Source organism: Dromiciops gliroides, chromosome 2 (assembly GCF_019393635.1).
Source record: "Dromiciops gliroides isolate mDroGli1 chromosome 2, mDroGli1.pri, whole genome shotgun sequence".
NCBI lineage: Eukaryota > Metazoa > Chordata > Mammalia > Microbiotheria > Microbiotheriidae > Dromiciops > Dromiciops gliroides.
Genome location: NC_057862.1, coordinates 148,121,895 through 148,137,871, shown reverse-complemented (window position 1 = coordinate 148,137,871; position 15,977 = coordinate 148,121,895). Strand labels below are relative to the sequence as shown.

Genomic DNA, 15,977 nt, shown 5'->3' with positions numbered 1-15,977 from the left:
GTTGCTTTGTCTCTTTCCCCTGCCAATGGGACTGACTGATACTGGAATAATAAAAAGCCTTGGGGGGATTGGGGGGGGGGGGCGCAGGGACAAGGGACATGGTTTACTATGCAGCAAGAAACAGAAACAGTTCTTCTACAAGAGCCAGCCTCCGGTCCTTCCAGCCCAGGGTCTCTGGAGTCCCATTTAGGCTTGCCAAACTCAGGAGATTAAGGGTCCAGAACACATTACAAATGGTGCCCTGGAGAGACCTGTGTATTCACAGCAGCACTGGCCTAACTTGAGGGGGCCCTGTGGGAAACGGCTCTTAACACCTGGCTTGTTATACCTGTGGGGATTACTGCCTAAAGGATTAGCTTTAGGCAAAGCCTGAATGACTTTCCATTACTGCTGGAGACCTTCAAAAGAAAAGGTCTAAAAATGCGCTTAAAGGAGAAGGCTTCTGCTGGTTCCTGGTCTCCATTTTAGATTTGAAATTTCCAGGCCCTTTTTTCCTCTACTGGGATTCCTGAGCTTTTTTCTTCCTGCTAATGCTTCTCCTTTCCCAAGAAGAGTATGACCACTCTCCCCCATCTCCTGGAACTTGTCCAATGCTCCAAGCTAGGCGGAGGTGTTGTGCTGGGTGTCGCTCTATAATACCTAGCTTGAGACAGAGCTCCTTCTCACCTGATTGATATTTCTCCTTTCCATAACTCCTTTTTATCTAGTTTCTGGGCCTGATGCTTATTACCTAGAAATAGCAACAACTGCCCAGAGGTATACTGGCAGAGCAGGAATGGTCTTGAAGCCATTTGCTTTGCCAGAGGAAGGCACAGAGCTGGCTGGAGCTGAGCAAATTCACCCAAAGAAACCCCAAGGGCAGTGGCTTTAGAGTGGGCAGAAGTGCCAAGAGACTAAAGGGGAAGACAGGTGAATACTGACAAGGGCAAGTAGCTAAAAGTGATGATGACACCAGCATCTTAACTTAAAGCCAGTACAAAGGAAAGGTGGGGTTGTCTTAAGGACAACAAAGGTAGGAGGAAGGCTGCAGGAGTCAGTACCACTAGGGATAGGCAGCAGTTGTAGCAATGAGCCAAATCCCAGGTCCTCTCCTTCTCAAGGCTGAGGGAGAAGTGGGCTGGGTGAGGATGACTGTAGTATTCTCAGGAGTTTGCCGCCCCCTTCTGGTGGCTCCTCAAAGGCCTAGATGACAGATCTTTGTACACTAGGTAAGGCAATCCTTTGGAGGCAAGAGTGGGGGAACTTTTTTTTTTTCCCTGTGAGGGCCACTGACTCAAAAAAAAAAAAAAAATCAACCAAGGGCCACACTTTCAAATAAGCAATTTTAGGACAAAAAATTCTTTCCCTCCCTGGAGGAAGTGATGACATTCAACTCACTTAATTTTAAAATGATGAACAGGGTCATAAAGCTTTATTCGCTATTTTAAAAATCGACTTCAATCCTATTATCATGGTCAACTAGGGGGAAGGGAGAAAGAGAAATAGCCACAAGGAGGAAAAAATAACAAGTTGGGAAATGGGCTCACTTGAGCCTAAACTTTAGACTGGTTCGCTGGCCTAATCACTATTCATAACCTGTAGTCACTCTGCCTTACAGCAGCCCTGAGATCCTGTTCTGAATGAAACGTCTACAGCAGCTAAGGTATTCTCTGAGCTGTAGGGACCACAGAGTTGCCCTATGGGCTGGATATATTGGGGCAGGAGTCAGCGGACAAAGAGCTCCTTATACATCCCCAAAGTTCACAAGCCTAAATTTCGGATAGGGTTTTTATAGTCCAGGTTTTAGTTCCCAGTTAGCTGCGCAGCTTTATGGTAAGTTAATCTCCACGGTCACAACCTTGGTGGTGGGATGTACCCAAATGCCCCACATAGCACCTTGGGGGTCGGGGCCTACAGGTGAAAAAAGGAGAGGTTGTAAAGAAGGTTGGAGACACTTTGGGGATAGAAAAAGGCGAGTATTTGCACTGACCTGCCCAAAGCTTTGGAGGGTACCAGATAGCTGCCAACCATAAGAGAAGGCTATGAACATGGTGGATCAAAATGGGAGGAGAGGACAGGTAAGGATCCAAACAGGGAAGTGTGTGTGTGGTGAAACTGTCTGGGGAACACATAGCTGAGTGCAGCTCTGTGGCACACACTTGGGAGAAATAACCAGCAGCCCTCACAGGTTTGTGATTGTCTCTTAAAAAGATTTATTTTCTCTTCTTGCCTGAATGTACAAAGGCAAAAAGAGTACAGTTTGTATATATATATATATATTTATATATATATAAAAAACAAGGAACTTGGTAATGTACACTTTACAGAAGGGAAGAATCAGGAAGACTGAAATCAAACCCAACAGAGCAACTCCAATGGAACAAGCTATAAACAGCAACACTGCCCCCTCCTTGCCAGGCCCAACCTGTTCCCAATGGGCTGAATACCATGGCAAGGAGTTAGGCTGGGGAAAGGAGTTGAATAAAGGGGCCTGGGGGGCGGAGGGAGGGGTTCATCCTGGGAAAGCCCCCTGGCTACGGGCTAAACAGAAGTTCTTGGGTTTCCCCAGTACCACCACAAATAGCAAAGTAGGGCCCATTCATTGTGCGGCCTGCTAATTGCCTAGTCAAACTCTGAGAGGTTTCAGAGTAGCTCTTGGATCCTGGGGTTGGAGAGGGCAGAGCAGCAGCTGACATGGAGAATTCCCTTCTCAAAGCCTGGAGGAAACAGGCCTCCGTCTATTCCCTCTGCAAATGCCCCAACTCCCCAGTGGCCTCTCTTACCCTGTATAGGGAGTGGGAGAAGAGGCTCAGACTAATCACGCTGCAGTCCCACACTCCCCCTTTGTATGTTACTTTTATATTGGTACTAACTAGGTGTCTTGCAGAGCTGGGACATAAGGATAAGGAGAAAGAAACAGACCAAGCCTCAAATCACAGCCCTATTCATTTCAAGTGGGAATTCTGTGGTGTCCTCAGCTTGATGGAGAGGCTAGGGACAGGTCCCGGGCCTTGTTAAAACCTTCTCCCCTTTTCCCCTTTCTTCACAGCTTCTCAAAGCCTTTTTTTAAAAACCTTCTTTCAATGGGGAACTCCAACAAGCAGTATCTTTGCAGTCCCATGCAAAGATAACTCGGTTTGCTCTGGCCTGGGCTCTTGGCTCCCCTCCACCCCACAAGGGGAATCCTTACTGTAGGCTCTCAAACCCCAAGAATGGTACGGTTCCCTCCATGGTCCCAATTGTGCCTGGAAGGCCTGAGGTAGGAGTACAAATCCTCCATTCTTCTCCAACTCCATCTCCTCCAAGTTAGCAGCCTCATCCCTGCTACCACAGCGTGGCAGGACAGGGAGAGAAGTCTGGGCCTGGCAAAGGACCAGGGCTCTGGGAATGGGGAGAAGCATGTTGCCTGCTTTTGCTGCCATCTTTTCTTTTGAGCCCTTCCTCCCTGATACTGGGGGAAGGTCTTGGATATAGGGATCAAAGAGCCAAACATTAGTTTAAGAATAAAGAAAATAAAGAGAAAAAGCTGTTCTCCTCTGAAGAACCCCGAGCCCATCCCACTGATCCACCAGCTACCTCGTCTCTATGTTACAGAGTGAGACAGATGGAACAAGAGTTTGGGGCCATGCCCACCCAATGGGAAAGAAAACTACCCCAAACAATTTCCAAACAATTCCTCTTTACAGTATGTACAGAGCACGCCGTAGGACAGCGCCACAGATACAAAACACACAACAATATTTAAAAACAAACAGGAACAGTGAGATGGGCCACTGGCTCAGCCCCACAGCAGCCTGGGAAGTTACAATGCAGACTAGGCCCCAGCATGAGCTCTTGAGTGGTGGCTGATTGCAGGGGAGGGGACCTGGACCCCAGTCCAGTAGCCTCCTTGAAGGGAAGTCACTGCTCCAAGCACAGCCTATTGGGAGCAGTATAAAGTAGGGAGAATAATTAGTGGGAGAGGGTGACTGCTTGATGGGCTGCGATGAGGTCTGAAAACAGCAGCTTTGCAGAGGAAGGAGGCTTCGGACCCAACTAGGGCAAAGGGGAGAGGTATAGATCCCCAAAGAGGAAAACCCTGGAGGCTGACTGCCCCCATCTGTTTGACCTCCAGGGATCCCCACAATTCTTAGAAAACCACTTCGGCTGGGTGTGTGCTTGCCCCAATAACCCTGCTACCCTAGGAATCAGAGCCAGAGCCAGGTTCCTATTCCCAACTGGCACCCGGGTCACAAAGAGCTTTCCACTACCCAGCCTGGCCGGGCTTCTCTCCCAGAGACCCGAGGGGAAAGGGGAGGGAAGAAATAACCCCCAACGAGTTCCCTCAAAGAGCCTAGGGGCTGATCTCTGGAAGCAACATCCTTAGAGGTCCTTAAAGCCCAGTTGCCCTGCCCCCTTCGGTCCACATCTTCCAGAGGCAAGGCAGCAGGCTCAGTGCTGGCTTGAGATCCCCATCCAAGGGGGAAGGGGAGGGAGAATCTCTGATCTTCAAAACCTCTTTTCTTAAGGGCCTAAGGTCCAACAAACCTCCCCCAGCCAACAACCCCTATAAAATAGACGTGTATTACATATAAACACGGCTTATATTGGCACACATGGAGGTTAGAGAGTTATATAAAATCAAGTACACATGTACAGAAAGGGACAAGGGTTGCACGTGTGCATAGCCCTAAATGAGGAGGACACAGAGATGGCTGACTGGACAGTGTCTCCAAGATCTTCTGGGTACTCCAGGGGCTGTCTCCCTAGCGCTACCCTAGGAAGAAAAGGCAGCTTTGAGAGTTTCTAGCCCCTGACGGACCCCAGGTTTCCCATATCAGAAGTAGGTGGTATTTTCCTCTGCCTGAGAGTTGGGCACTGGGAAGGAAAGAAGAGGTGAGGTGGGGGAAGAAGAAAGAAAAGGCTAAGGAGTTAAAAAGGCGGAAAGAAGGGAAAGGAATTGGGAGGCAAACAAACAGCAGGATCTTGAAAAGGAGGAAGGATGGGGAAGAAGGCTCCATTTTTATATTGTTGATACTCAAATTATAGTTCCCAGCTCTCCCAGGGGGATCCAGTAGGTGGGCTCTGTGCTGGTGCTGGGGTTAAGGGTATAGAAGCCTCCCTCTTGGGTCCTCTGGGTAGGGGCATGGGTGTTCCTGTACAGGTTAGGCTCTTAGCACAGGCACACACATATGTGCATAGGGAAGGGGGAGAAGGGATCTTCATTTCTGATGACTTTGTTTTCACAATCACAGAGAAAACAGCCCTAAAATTTCTTTCCTGAGATTCTAATTCCTCTGCTTGCTTCCAGCCCCTGGAGCCCCAGCTTCTGGGGAGATGAAGGGTCTGGTGGTGGTAGAGATGGGGTGTGATTGCCGCGCTTTCTTCAGACCCCACCTGGTTTCTGGGGTGCGTCCCCTGAGGGTGACCATGATGGGGTCTCTTGGCTGGAGAGGGGGCTCAGGAAATGGAGCAGTGACTTCCCTGGGCCTGAAGCAATGCCCCCAGATTACAACCGATGCCTTTACCCCTGCTGTGACCACAACAGTCATTGCGGCCAAGAGAATAAATACTTTTGCTAAGTACCAGCTCTCCGGCTCCTGAGGAGGAGGGAGGGACGGGGAGTCCAGGGGTCTTATGGAGGGGAGACTGCCAAGGATCTGCCTCCAGTCTCCGTGAGAATGGCCAACAGGATGATCAACACCGTTCAACTGATGTCTAATGGCACCTCCAGCACCTCCTTGGGTCACCGGCCTCAGAGCCCACATTATCCCAGAGCTTCAGGTCCTGCCAGAGGAGACACAGATGGATGTTCAGCAGCTGACAAACCACAAGGTGGCGTCTCAGGGAAAAAAAAAATCAGTTGGCAAAATGCTCTTTGTTGGAACCTTAGGTTTCCTGAGGTGACTCTAGGGACGGGGAAGGGAACGAAGGTTTCTTCCTAAGGCTTCTCCCAATAGTCATCACTCTTAAATTTTGAAGACATTATCTGGAAGGGATCTTAGAGATCATTAACCCCCTCATTTTACAGATGAGTAAAAATAGCCCAGCAAAACTGACTTATCTAGGGTCACACAGATACTAAGGTGCAAAGCTAGGATTTGAAACCAGACCATCAGGTGCCAAATCCAGTAGGTTTTCCCACTGCATACAAACTTCATAGCTGTTTTACCCAGGGGCAAATGGCTTGGCCAAGGCTTCATTATATACATTGGCATTGTGAAGGAATCTTAATCGATGAATTGAGTACACTTTATAGGCTGGGGCCTGCCCATGAGTTTCTAGAGATCCAAACATGCCTTCTTGGGCCCATCTCTATGAAGTACCTACCATTCTCACCTCCGGGGGGGTGGATAGAGTGAGGGAGCTGAGCCTTGCTGGCTGGCAACAATGGCTGTAGAGGAAAGACCTGGAGGAGAACGAGAGGGTGTTAGAGACCAATCTTCCTAAGGCCTTTTCACTGCCTCCCCTTCCCTACTTGGAGAGATTTCTGGATTTTGTTTTCCTAAACCCTTTGTTCTACAGAAGGAATTCTCTCTTTCACTAGGTTTAACAGTTGATAGAACCCAGGATAACCAATTATTTTTTCCCTGTCCTAGGAAACCTAGTCCTTTATCTTGCCTAAACCTTTAAAGGGCCCATTTTTGGGGAGTTTGAACCTAACCTACTTATAAAAGCTTCAGGGGAGAAGGAAATACCCTCACTTATCTTTGTCCTAGAATGCCAGAGCTAAATGGGACCTCAGACTCACCAAAATCCAATTTCCTCTTTTTACATGTGGGCAAAGAGAGGCTAACTGATGAAGTTACTTACATACGGTCACCTAGGCAACTGGTAATGGAGTTCAGAACAGAACCCATGTGGATAAGCTCACTCCTTGCTTGGGAAGGGTTCCAGGGCTCTGCATAGTTTAAAGGTCAAGGAAGGGGCCTTGCCGGCAGGCACCTCCAACAGCCAGTGGTTTTAGCAGTGCATGTAAAAGAAGGTAGGTAGGAGGGAGGCCAGGGCTCACCTGCTGCATAGGGCAGGTTATACTGTGCAGGAAGGAGTGAGTACCCTAAGTGGTGGTGGTGGTGGTGTGTGGACATCAGGCGCTGAGACGGGGAGGTCCGAGGTCGGTCTACACTCCTCTCACTCCCACTGGCTCCCCCGACGCTGCTGCAGCCTCCACCACTCCCTACCACCCCGCAGCCTCCTCGGTCTCTCTCTTGAGAAGCCTTCTCACTTATCTGGAAGGGAAAGCAAACAACAAAGCCCCAAAATGAGCCGGCCACTCCCCCACACCCACCCTGGCCCACAGCTGTGGGAAAGGCAAGGGATGCCAAAGCCACTTGAGACTTCCTGCTGCATTCAATCAGGCAGGAACCCGGGGAGCGAGAGAGAAGCTTGGGGACCACATTGATGCTCTGAAGCTTCAAAGAGCCTCAGAACAAAGGAGGTATCTCTGGTGGGACCAACCTCAAAGCAATCAAGTTAAATTGTAGCCCAAATAGCCTTTCCTCTGTGAGACTGGGTCTACATGGCTCTGCCAACTCATCAATGTTCTTACCGTGGGAGACTTGCTCTTGTAGTGGCTGGCATGCTGTTGCAAGATGTCCAGGGCCTTGGACTCTGAGCTGGACTTGCAGCTCACACTGGGGCTGGCTCTTGCCTTGTCAGCATCTTCACCCCCTGAGACCTTGCTACCATATGGGGAGAAGGAGTAGCTAGAGGGCAAATAGGAACCTAGGACAGGAGAAACAGCCATGAGGTAGAGGGGAACCTTTGGGGAGGCTGGGTCTCTGGGCACCAGCTGCACTGAATTTAGCTCAAATGATACTCATCAGCAGGGCAGTACTCCTAGGGCTAAGATTGCCAATTGTCCTGTCTGCTCTAGTAGGAACCCCTTGGAAGGGAGGCACAACCCTCTGGAGCTCCTCACCCAAACTCACTGAGCTAGAATTGAAACTCTACTGGGAAGATCAAGGGACATGGGCCCCAAAGAGATGTTTCCTTTGCTTTCCTTCTGGCAACTTTCTCTAAATTCGGCTCAGCCCCAAGGATCCATCCCAAGAAAGGGAGTGCTCTGTATCTGTTTTAAAAACTTGCTCTTTCTCAGTCTGCCTTGAAATGTCTTGACCACAAATGACTTTGTATGGCTATAATGGGTCATCTAGGACACATTGGGGGGGGGGGGGTGAGGGAGGGTGGTAGCTAAGGTGCTTCTCGGAGGCTTCAGAAGTCTTTCACATGAAAGGCCAGCAGCACGGGGAATCGGTAGGCAATGAGTTTTAAGTGTGTAAGTCAAATCAACGAGTATTTACAGAAGATTTACTTTCTGCCCAATACTCTTCCTATCAATTAGTAAAGGGAGGTTCCACATACTTTGGAGTGGGCCAACTGGACTGAAACTCCACATCATTCTTTGCTTCTTCTGAATGTCTACAGTACTCAACTGCTTTTATACTAAGAGGTTCACCCTTAATGACTTGTATGGAGTTGGATTACAGATTTCGTCCAAGTGTCTCCCTTGAAAGCTGAGATTATCTTCTACTTCTCTTAATGATCCCAAAGTAGCAAAATCCCTGCCTGTTGTCACAACAGAGAGGATTTTTCTATTCAGACATAAACAAACAGCAGCTAGATAACTGAGGCAAGGCAAGGGGGTGCTGAGCAGTTGCCACAAGCGGGGATCGGGACCACCTGGCTAGAGAGCACTGGCAGCCAGTTGTGGCTAGGGGGTCGACAGCTGGCACACAAGAGGCACCTCGAAGGAACACACTTTTATGAATGGAATGCTATGGAAACCATCCCTAACCAACTAAGTACTGGTCAGGTAAACAATTCTAAACCTGATGCTTTGGTGCCCTACCTGGGTAGTTCTGCATCATGACGGCAGGCATGCCTCGGTAGCTGGGATGATTTGGGTCATAGGACTGGCTGTAGGAGTAGCCGTGCATATAGGGAATATAAGACTGGTGCTGGGTGAGAGGGGAGGACACAGGCACATGGACGCTGGGCCGGGGCTCCTTGCCCCCAAGGCGGGACTCTTCTGAGGGGGGCAGTTTACAATCGCCACTTGTGCTCTCTTTTCCATCCTCCTTGGGAACAGAGTCTTTACTCCGACTTCTTTCCTCCTTCAACTTCCGATCCCGCTCCTCCTTCCACCGCTCATCTTCTGACTTAATATCTGAGTACTTGGCAGGATAAACGTATGTCCACATTCGAGGTTCCGTCTCCTGTAACAACCAGGGGTTAGGGAGAAAGAAACCTGGTTCAGGCCCAAGTCAGGGTAGAGACACCAGGACAGATCCATTTTTTTTTTTCACCAGATTATGGGGAGCAAGGCTACTACAACTCAGACCCTCCTACTCCATTCTTATACAAGAGACAAAGAAACAAACATAAAAAGCAAGAAAAAAAAGAGACCACAGCAAAAGGGCAAATGAGGAAAAGGAGACAATTTAGGAAAACATCTTCTAAAAATAAGGAAGCCTCTTTGGGTCAGCCCTTATCCTCTCACAGAGAAGAAAGGTATGAGGGTACAAATCAGGAAGAAGAGGCAAAGCAGTGAACACAAAAGTGGAGAAAAAAAGTTGCTCTTCTGTTAATCCAAGGGATGGAAGGTGTTCTAACTCAAAGGCAAGCCAAGTTCTCAGTCTCAGATCCTTTTGTTAGCAGTGAATAGGGATTAGAATTCTCACTACCACACTTCACATAAGTTGGGAGGCCAAATTCATGAGAATCAAGAATCTTCAAATACGTGATGAGAGTTTGGTATGGTTGAAAGAACTAGTAGTCAGGAGACCAGGTTCTACTCCAAGATCTGCTACAAAACTGCTGCATGACCTTGGGCATATCACTTCACTGTCAGAGAACCACAGAATTTGAGATTGATGGGATCTCAATGATCGTTAAGTCCATTCCATGCAATTTAGAGATGAAGAAACAAACTTAAGGTTCATCTTCCTTTTTTTTTTTTTTTGGCAGAGCAATGGGGGTTAAGTGACTTGCTCAGAGTCACACAGCTAGTAAGTGTCAAGTGTCTGAGGTCGGATTTGAACTCAGGTACTCCTGAATCCAGGGCCGCTGTTCAAATAAGCAGTGACTTACCCAAGGTTACATAGTTAATTAAGCTAGTGGCAAAAACCAAGGCCAGTGCTCTTTCTACTCTACCATATTGCCTCTATCAAAAAGAAATTAGAGTCCTTGCCATAGCTACCTCCCTGGATGTTAGAAGACTCAAAAGAGGTGATGTGACAGTGCGAAGTATGGCATACTTCACAAAAGTGGGTAACTTGACAGGTCTCATCAACCTCTTAGATACTAGGTTTGTGCAATTCTTGCACAAGGGCAAAATGAACATGGGTGTGGTAATGGGTATGGAGGGGAAGGATGGAGAAGCTGTCAAAGAAGAAAAGACTCCCAAGTGAATTACCTGTCGATACCAGAGCACTGGATCCACGTCTGTCTGCCGGCCACACTCAGTGGCTGCTTTGGAGTCTGAGGCCTCCTTGCCCAGGTGGCTGGCCTCGCTCAGTTTCACCTTGAGTCCCTCAGCTGCCTGGCTGGGGAGTTTGGAGGAATCCTCTAGCTTGGGAATGATGACAGACTTGGCAGGATCAGCCCCTGGCTCTTTGGCCTTACTAGGCCCCGACTTCACAAGGTCTGTCAAGCTTGGGGCCTTGGTGAGTGTCGGTGGCACTGAGGGCTTCTGTTTCCACTCCTCCTTGAGAGCGGCCTCCCGCTCCTTCAGGCTCAGCTCCACCTTCTTCTCTAGCCCCCGCTGCTGCTGCTGCTGCTGCTGCTCCAAGCTCTGTCGCTTCTGCTGTTCTTCATACTGCTGGCGGTAAGCAGTGTTGGTGCTGAGAAGGTGGGTATGATAGCTCTGGTCACTGTAGCCATAGGGGGGAACGTAGGCATACTGGTTATAATACAATGACTGCATGTACATATTAGGGCGCTGCTGAATGACAGAAGGCTGCTGGCTCGAACTGCTCAGCTCAGGTTTCTTATCCTCGCAAGCCTCGCTTTTCACTTTTGCCTCAGCGTTCTCAGGTTCCTCGTCCTTCTTCGCCTTCAGTGACTGGCTCTCCACTCCAGTCTGGCTGGTGGGGTTCAGAGTCCCTGGGCTGGACTGTGGGTAGCCTGGGGAGTAGTAGGTCTCAAAGCCTTGGTAATAGGGAGAGTCTTTGCTCTGGGGCTGAGGGGGGAAAAGAGTTTTCTTAGCCCCTTCTTTTACTAACTGGTCAGGGTCTTTTGATTTGATGCTGTCTACCTTGCCTTCCCCATCCTCTCCAGCATCTGATATATCAGAGTATGCAGGACTGTTGTTCTTAACAGAACCAGCTTCTGCTCCATTCTGAGTGACCACATGCAGGGGAGTCATGGGCTGGGCAGGAGTTGTGCTATCCAATCGACTGCTGCTGCCAATGGAGGGACTGGGGGCATTATCGGTGAAGCTGTAGATCTTGTCAGCCTCAGCTTTGATGCTGGCCAGTCGGCTCTGGTGGGGGTCTGAGGAGCCATTAAGGAGCCCCTCACTTTTGGTCCGATCATCACCGGATGACTCCCGGAATGGGCTCTTGCCTTCTTCAGCTCGGCAAACCTTTCCAGGAGTCAGGGGGTTTTCAAGTTCCTTCAACTCCTTCTTCTTTTTTTCTTTCTTCTTCTTGTCCTTGGCAGGGGTCAGTGCAGGGTTGACAGTGAAAGGCTCTCCCATCACAGTAGGCTTGGGTTGAATGGGTTTAAGTTGGGGGCTATTGGGCATGGCCTGGACGACGGTAGTAGTCAAACCAGAGGAAGAGCCTGGACTGGCTGCCGTGAAGGTGGCCGTCTGAAAGGTGTAGATCTGTTGTGGGGGAATAGCAGGGGCAATAGGCCGGGCTGACTTTAAGCTCTTGGAAGGAATCTTTTCGGGTTTGGAACTAGAAGGTTTTTTAGATTTGTCCTTTTCCAAACATCTCTTCTCCAATGAATCAAAGCCATCATTGCTTGTCTCATCCACTACTGAGGGACCATCCTCAGAGCCATCATTGGACAGAGCCCCGGGGTCTGTGTCCCCTTCCCCTCCCAATTTCTTCTTACAGAGGCCCTTTGTGCTGAATTTGCTTGAAGGAGAGGGGCTATGGGGTTCTACCAGTCGGACTTTTGGGGTGGCTGAGCGAGCAGGGGATAGGGAGCCTTTCTGGGAGACAGAGGCGCCATTACAGCTTCCGAGGTCTGTGTGCAGGGAGGACTCCTCCCCGTATTCACTGTCTCCATCAGCTTCTGGCTTGCTGTCATCATCAGTGTGCGCATGGGCCTGGTGATACTTGAGTCCATTGATGTGCTTGTATTTTTTGTTGCAGTTTGGGTGGGGGCAGTCAATGAGGACCGGGGAGGGGCAATTTCTATCTAAGATGGCAGGCTCTACCTTGACCCCAGGAAGAGGCCCCGTGGCTGAGCCCATGGAGTTTGTTCGGACCCGCTTGCTCCCTTTTGAGTCCTCAGAACTAGAGTTCAGCTCCATGTCAGAGAGGGGTTTGTTTTTCCGCTTGTTGGCAGAGGAAGGGCTGGCCTTGACATCCTCAGTGGTCGTGCTTGGGGGAGGGCGATGCTCTGAGGAATTCTGGCTGCCCCGGCGGCCTTTGCTATTAGCCCCTGCCCGGGTCTTGCTGCTGTTGCTGGTCCCCTTGTTGTCAGAAGCCGCAGTTGTCTCATTTACAGGTGTGTTGCTGTTGGGACGCATGCGCTTACCTCTGCCTCGACCGTTGCGCATCTCTAGGTCGCTGGTGGGGGAGTCACAGAACCTAAGTAGTAGCAGTAATAAAATAGTAATAATAATAGAAATAATAACTAGAGTTTATAGAGCACCTACTATGTGCCAGCCACTGAGCTAAGGAGCATTTTACAAATTATTATCTCATGTGATTTTCCCAACAGCCCTGGGTGTTATTATCCACATTTTACACTTAAGGAAACTAAAGTAAGTAGAATTTAAGGGATTTGCCCAAGGCCACACAGCTGGGAAATGTCTGAGGCCACAGCTGAGCTTCTGAACCGCAGGCCCAGAGCTCTACACACCGTGCTCCATAGGTGCCTAACTAAGAAGCAAATAGATGTTATTAGAAATAGCTGCTGACCCACAGGGGCACTCTGGCTCCCAGTGGGATCCTGGCTCACCATAACTAAGTAGTAGAGCACAGAAACTCAACAGAATACAAGCCTTCCCACCTTCTCCTCAAAGGAAGCCTTTCATCTTTCTTAAATAACAACGGGTAGGAACACTGTCATTATTGGTTTGTGGCATACTCCTAAACTCTGAAAATCTAGTAGATTATCAGTTATACCCAATCAGCCCATCTAAAGCCACGGAATCTTACTGGCTAACCAAGACTACTGCGTCCTCATGTCACTGGCATCTATGTAGCACCTACTATCTGGCAGGCATGGTTCTAAGCACTCATCTGATCATCACAAATCTGGGAGGATGATACTATTAGGATCCCCATTTTTCAGTGGAGGAAACTGAGACAATGAAAGGTTAAGTGACTTGCTCAAGGAAACACAGCTAATAAGTGTCTGAGGCAAGATTTGAACTCAGGCCTTCCTGATTTTAGGCCCAGTGCTTTATACACAGTGCCACCTAGCAGCCTGTACATTCCTTAATGTAACAAACCATATTGTGAAGTGTCCAAGAAAACTCTGAGCAAGGAGGTGGAGTTCTGTATTTATCAATCAAAGCCACCCCACCACGGGCTGAAGAAACCTTTTAAACAGTTCCCTTTGGGGAATATTACCATATATTCCAAGGAACACTTGTTAGGTGGAGCCTAAGGGCATGTCCCCGACCTCTTAGTTTTTCATCTAAACAGGGCATGAACATCAAAGAACAGGTTAGGAGGTGGCTTCTGCTGAACTAGGGCTTGAGGAGGCTAAATAACCACTAGCATATTTGGGGGGGAATATGATACTGGGTTTAAAGTTGAATGTTTTCTATCTATGTAGCCCCAAGAAGCTGGGAGATAAAGTCTACCTATCTCACTGAACAACTTATGCTAGGTCATCCTTTGGAAACCTGTCAGCAAACATTATTCAAGTACTGTTTGCTGACTACCATACATGATACAGTAAGAGTAGTACGACTGAAAAAGTGTAGGGACAAGAACTCAATAGCATCATATTAGCAAATAATTTTGATAATATTTCTCTGGTTTCTTATTCTCGAAAATCTTTAAGTTAGATTTAAAATTTTAATTTTTAAATGGTTGTTGAATGGGCTGTAGGTACTTATAATGTCCCTGATGTCTTTAAGCTGCCGTATGACTGTGTTCCTTTTCAATTCAATTCAGCATGCATTTATGAAGGGCCCATGTGCTTTGCACTAGGGATAAACATTAAAATGAAAACATCTCCTGACTTCAAGGAGCCGACATTCTATGTTTTAATCATAGTATCAACATAATTTGTGCCACTTTTCTTCCTTTATGTTTGTTTTAGAGAATACATATTAAATTCTTCATGATACTTTTTTTTTTAGTGAGGCAATTGGGGCTAAGTGACTTTGCCCAGGGTCACACAGCTAGTAAGTGTTAAGTGTCTGAGGCCGGATTTGAACTCAGGTCCTCCTGAATCCAGGGCTGGTGTTCTATCCACTGCGCCACCTAGCTGCCCCCATATTAAATTCTAAAGCACAACATGCAGACTAATTCCTATGGATTAAGCACCCCTTTTATCCACCATGAAATGGGAGGTAGCCAACCTTCTCTGGCTAAAGACTACAATAAAGAAGAAATAGAGATTCTTTTCACCAATACAACGATACAAGAAAGTTCCAAAGGACGCATGATGGAAAAGGCTCTCCAAATCCAGGAAAAAAAAAAAAAAAAAGAACTGTGGAATATGGATGCTGATTGGATCATACTATTTCTTTTGTTTTTGATGCTGTTGTTTTTCTTTTTTGAGATTTTTCCTTTTTGCTCTGATTCTTCTTGTATAACATGACTAACGCAGAAATGTGTTTGATGTTAGTGAGTGTGTGTGTGTGTGTATATAAAAAAATATAAAAAACCTATATCAGATTACCTGCTGTCTAGGGGAGGGGGGAAGGGAGAAAAATTTGAAATTGGAAATCTTATATAAACAAATGTTGAAAACTATTCTACATGTAAATGGAAAATAATAAAATACTTTTATTAAAAAAAAAAAGAAATGGAATCTTGATCAAATATGGGATTGTATGATCTGCACGGCTGCCTAGTCACCAGATGGGTATAAGAGGAGGTCAGGCTTACATGAAGACTGAGAGAATATGGGCTGGACAAAGGTCTTAAAGAACAAGGTAGAGAAAAGGGCGGAGACCTTGCTATCTACCCAACTCCAGTCCACAGCTGGAGAGACTGAGACTTCATTTTCTTTTCTTTTTTGAATCCAACTTTCTTTTCAGCTCTGAATTTTCTCCCTACCCCATCACTCCACCCTTCATGACAAAGAAACCCTAAACACATTTACAGACATGGATAGTCAAACAAAACACATTTCTGCATTATCTGAGTTTTTAAAAAGCCTCAATCTGTGCTCTGAGTCCATCATCTCTCCACCTGGAGGAGGAAACTCATGTTTCACCATAAGTTCTCTGGAATTGTGGTTGCTCCTGTTTGTTTCATATTGCTGTTATTGTATAAACTGTTCTCCTGGTTCTGCTCACTGCACTTTCTATCAGTTCATATCAGTTTTTCCAGGTATCTCTGAAACCATCCCCCCTTCAACATTCTTTTACAGTGCAATAGTGTTCCTTCGCATTCATATGCCATAATTTATTCTTCAACTGATAGGCATCTTCTCAGTTTACAATTCTTTGCTATTAGGAAAACAGATGCTATAAATATTTTTGTACAGGTAGGCCCTTTCTCTTTCTTTGATCACATTGGGATATAGACCTAGTAATGTTATTTTGGGTCAAAGGGTATACACAGTTCAATAGCTTTTAAGGGCATAATTCTCAACTCTTTTCCAGAACAGCTAGACTAGTTCACAGATCCAACAATGTATTAACATAT

At 47.4% G+C, this 15,977-nt stretch overlaps 1 protein-coding gene across 2 annotated transcripts in view; it reads right to left on the bottom strand.

The window, feature by feature from the left end:
* Positions 1 to 3,641: 3,641 nt before the first annotated feature.
* ZNF609 (zinc finger protein 609) overlaps positions 3,642 to 15,977 on the bottom strand; it is a 185,632-nt gene continuing 173,296 nt past the window's right edge. The window contains exons 4-9 of one of the 2 annotated variants that reach the window (XM_043981436.1): positions 10,376 to 12,728; positions 8,810 to 9,176; positions 7,508 to 7,683; positions 6,971 to 7,187; positions 6,289 to 6,367; positions 3,642 to 5,745 (exon numbers count right to left, since the gene is read on the bottom strand). In XM_043981436.1, coding sequence (XP_043837371.1) covers positions 6,294 to 6,367; positions 6,971 to 7,187; positions 7,508 to 7,683; positions 8,810 to 9,176; positions 10,376 to 12,728 — 3,187 coding nt within the window. In that variant the 3' untranslated portion in view covers positions 3,642 to 5,745; positions 6,289 to 6,293. The remainder of the gene's footprint in view (positions 5,746 to 6,288; positions 6,368 to 6,970; positions 7,188 to 7,507; positions 7,684 to 8,809; positions 9,177 to 10,375; positions 12,729 to 15,977) is intronic. The other variant, XM_043981438.1, reaches the window with a different exon arrangement.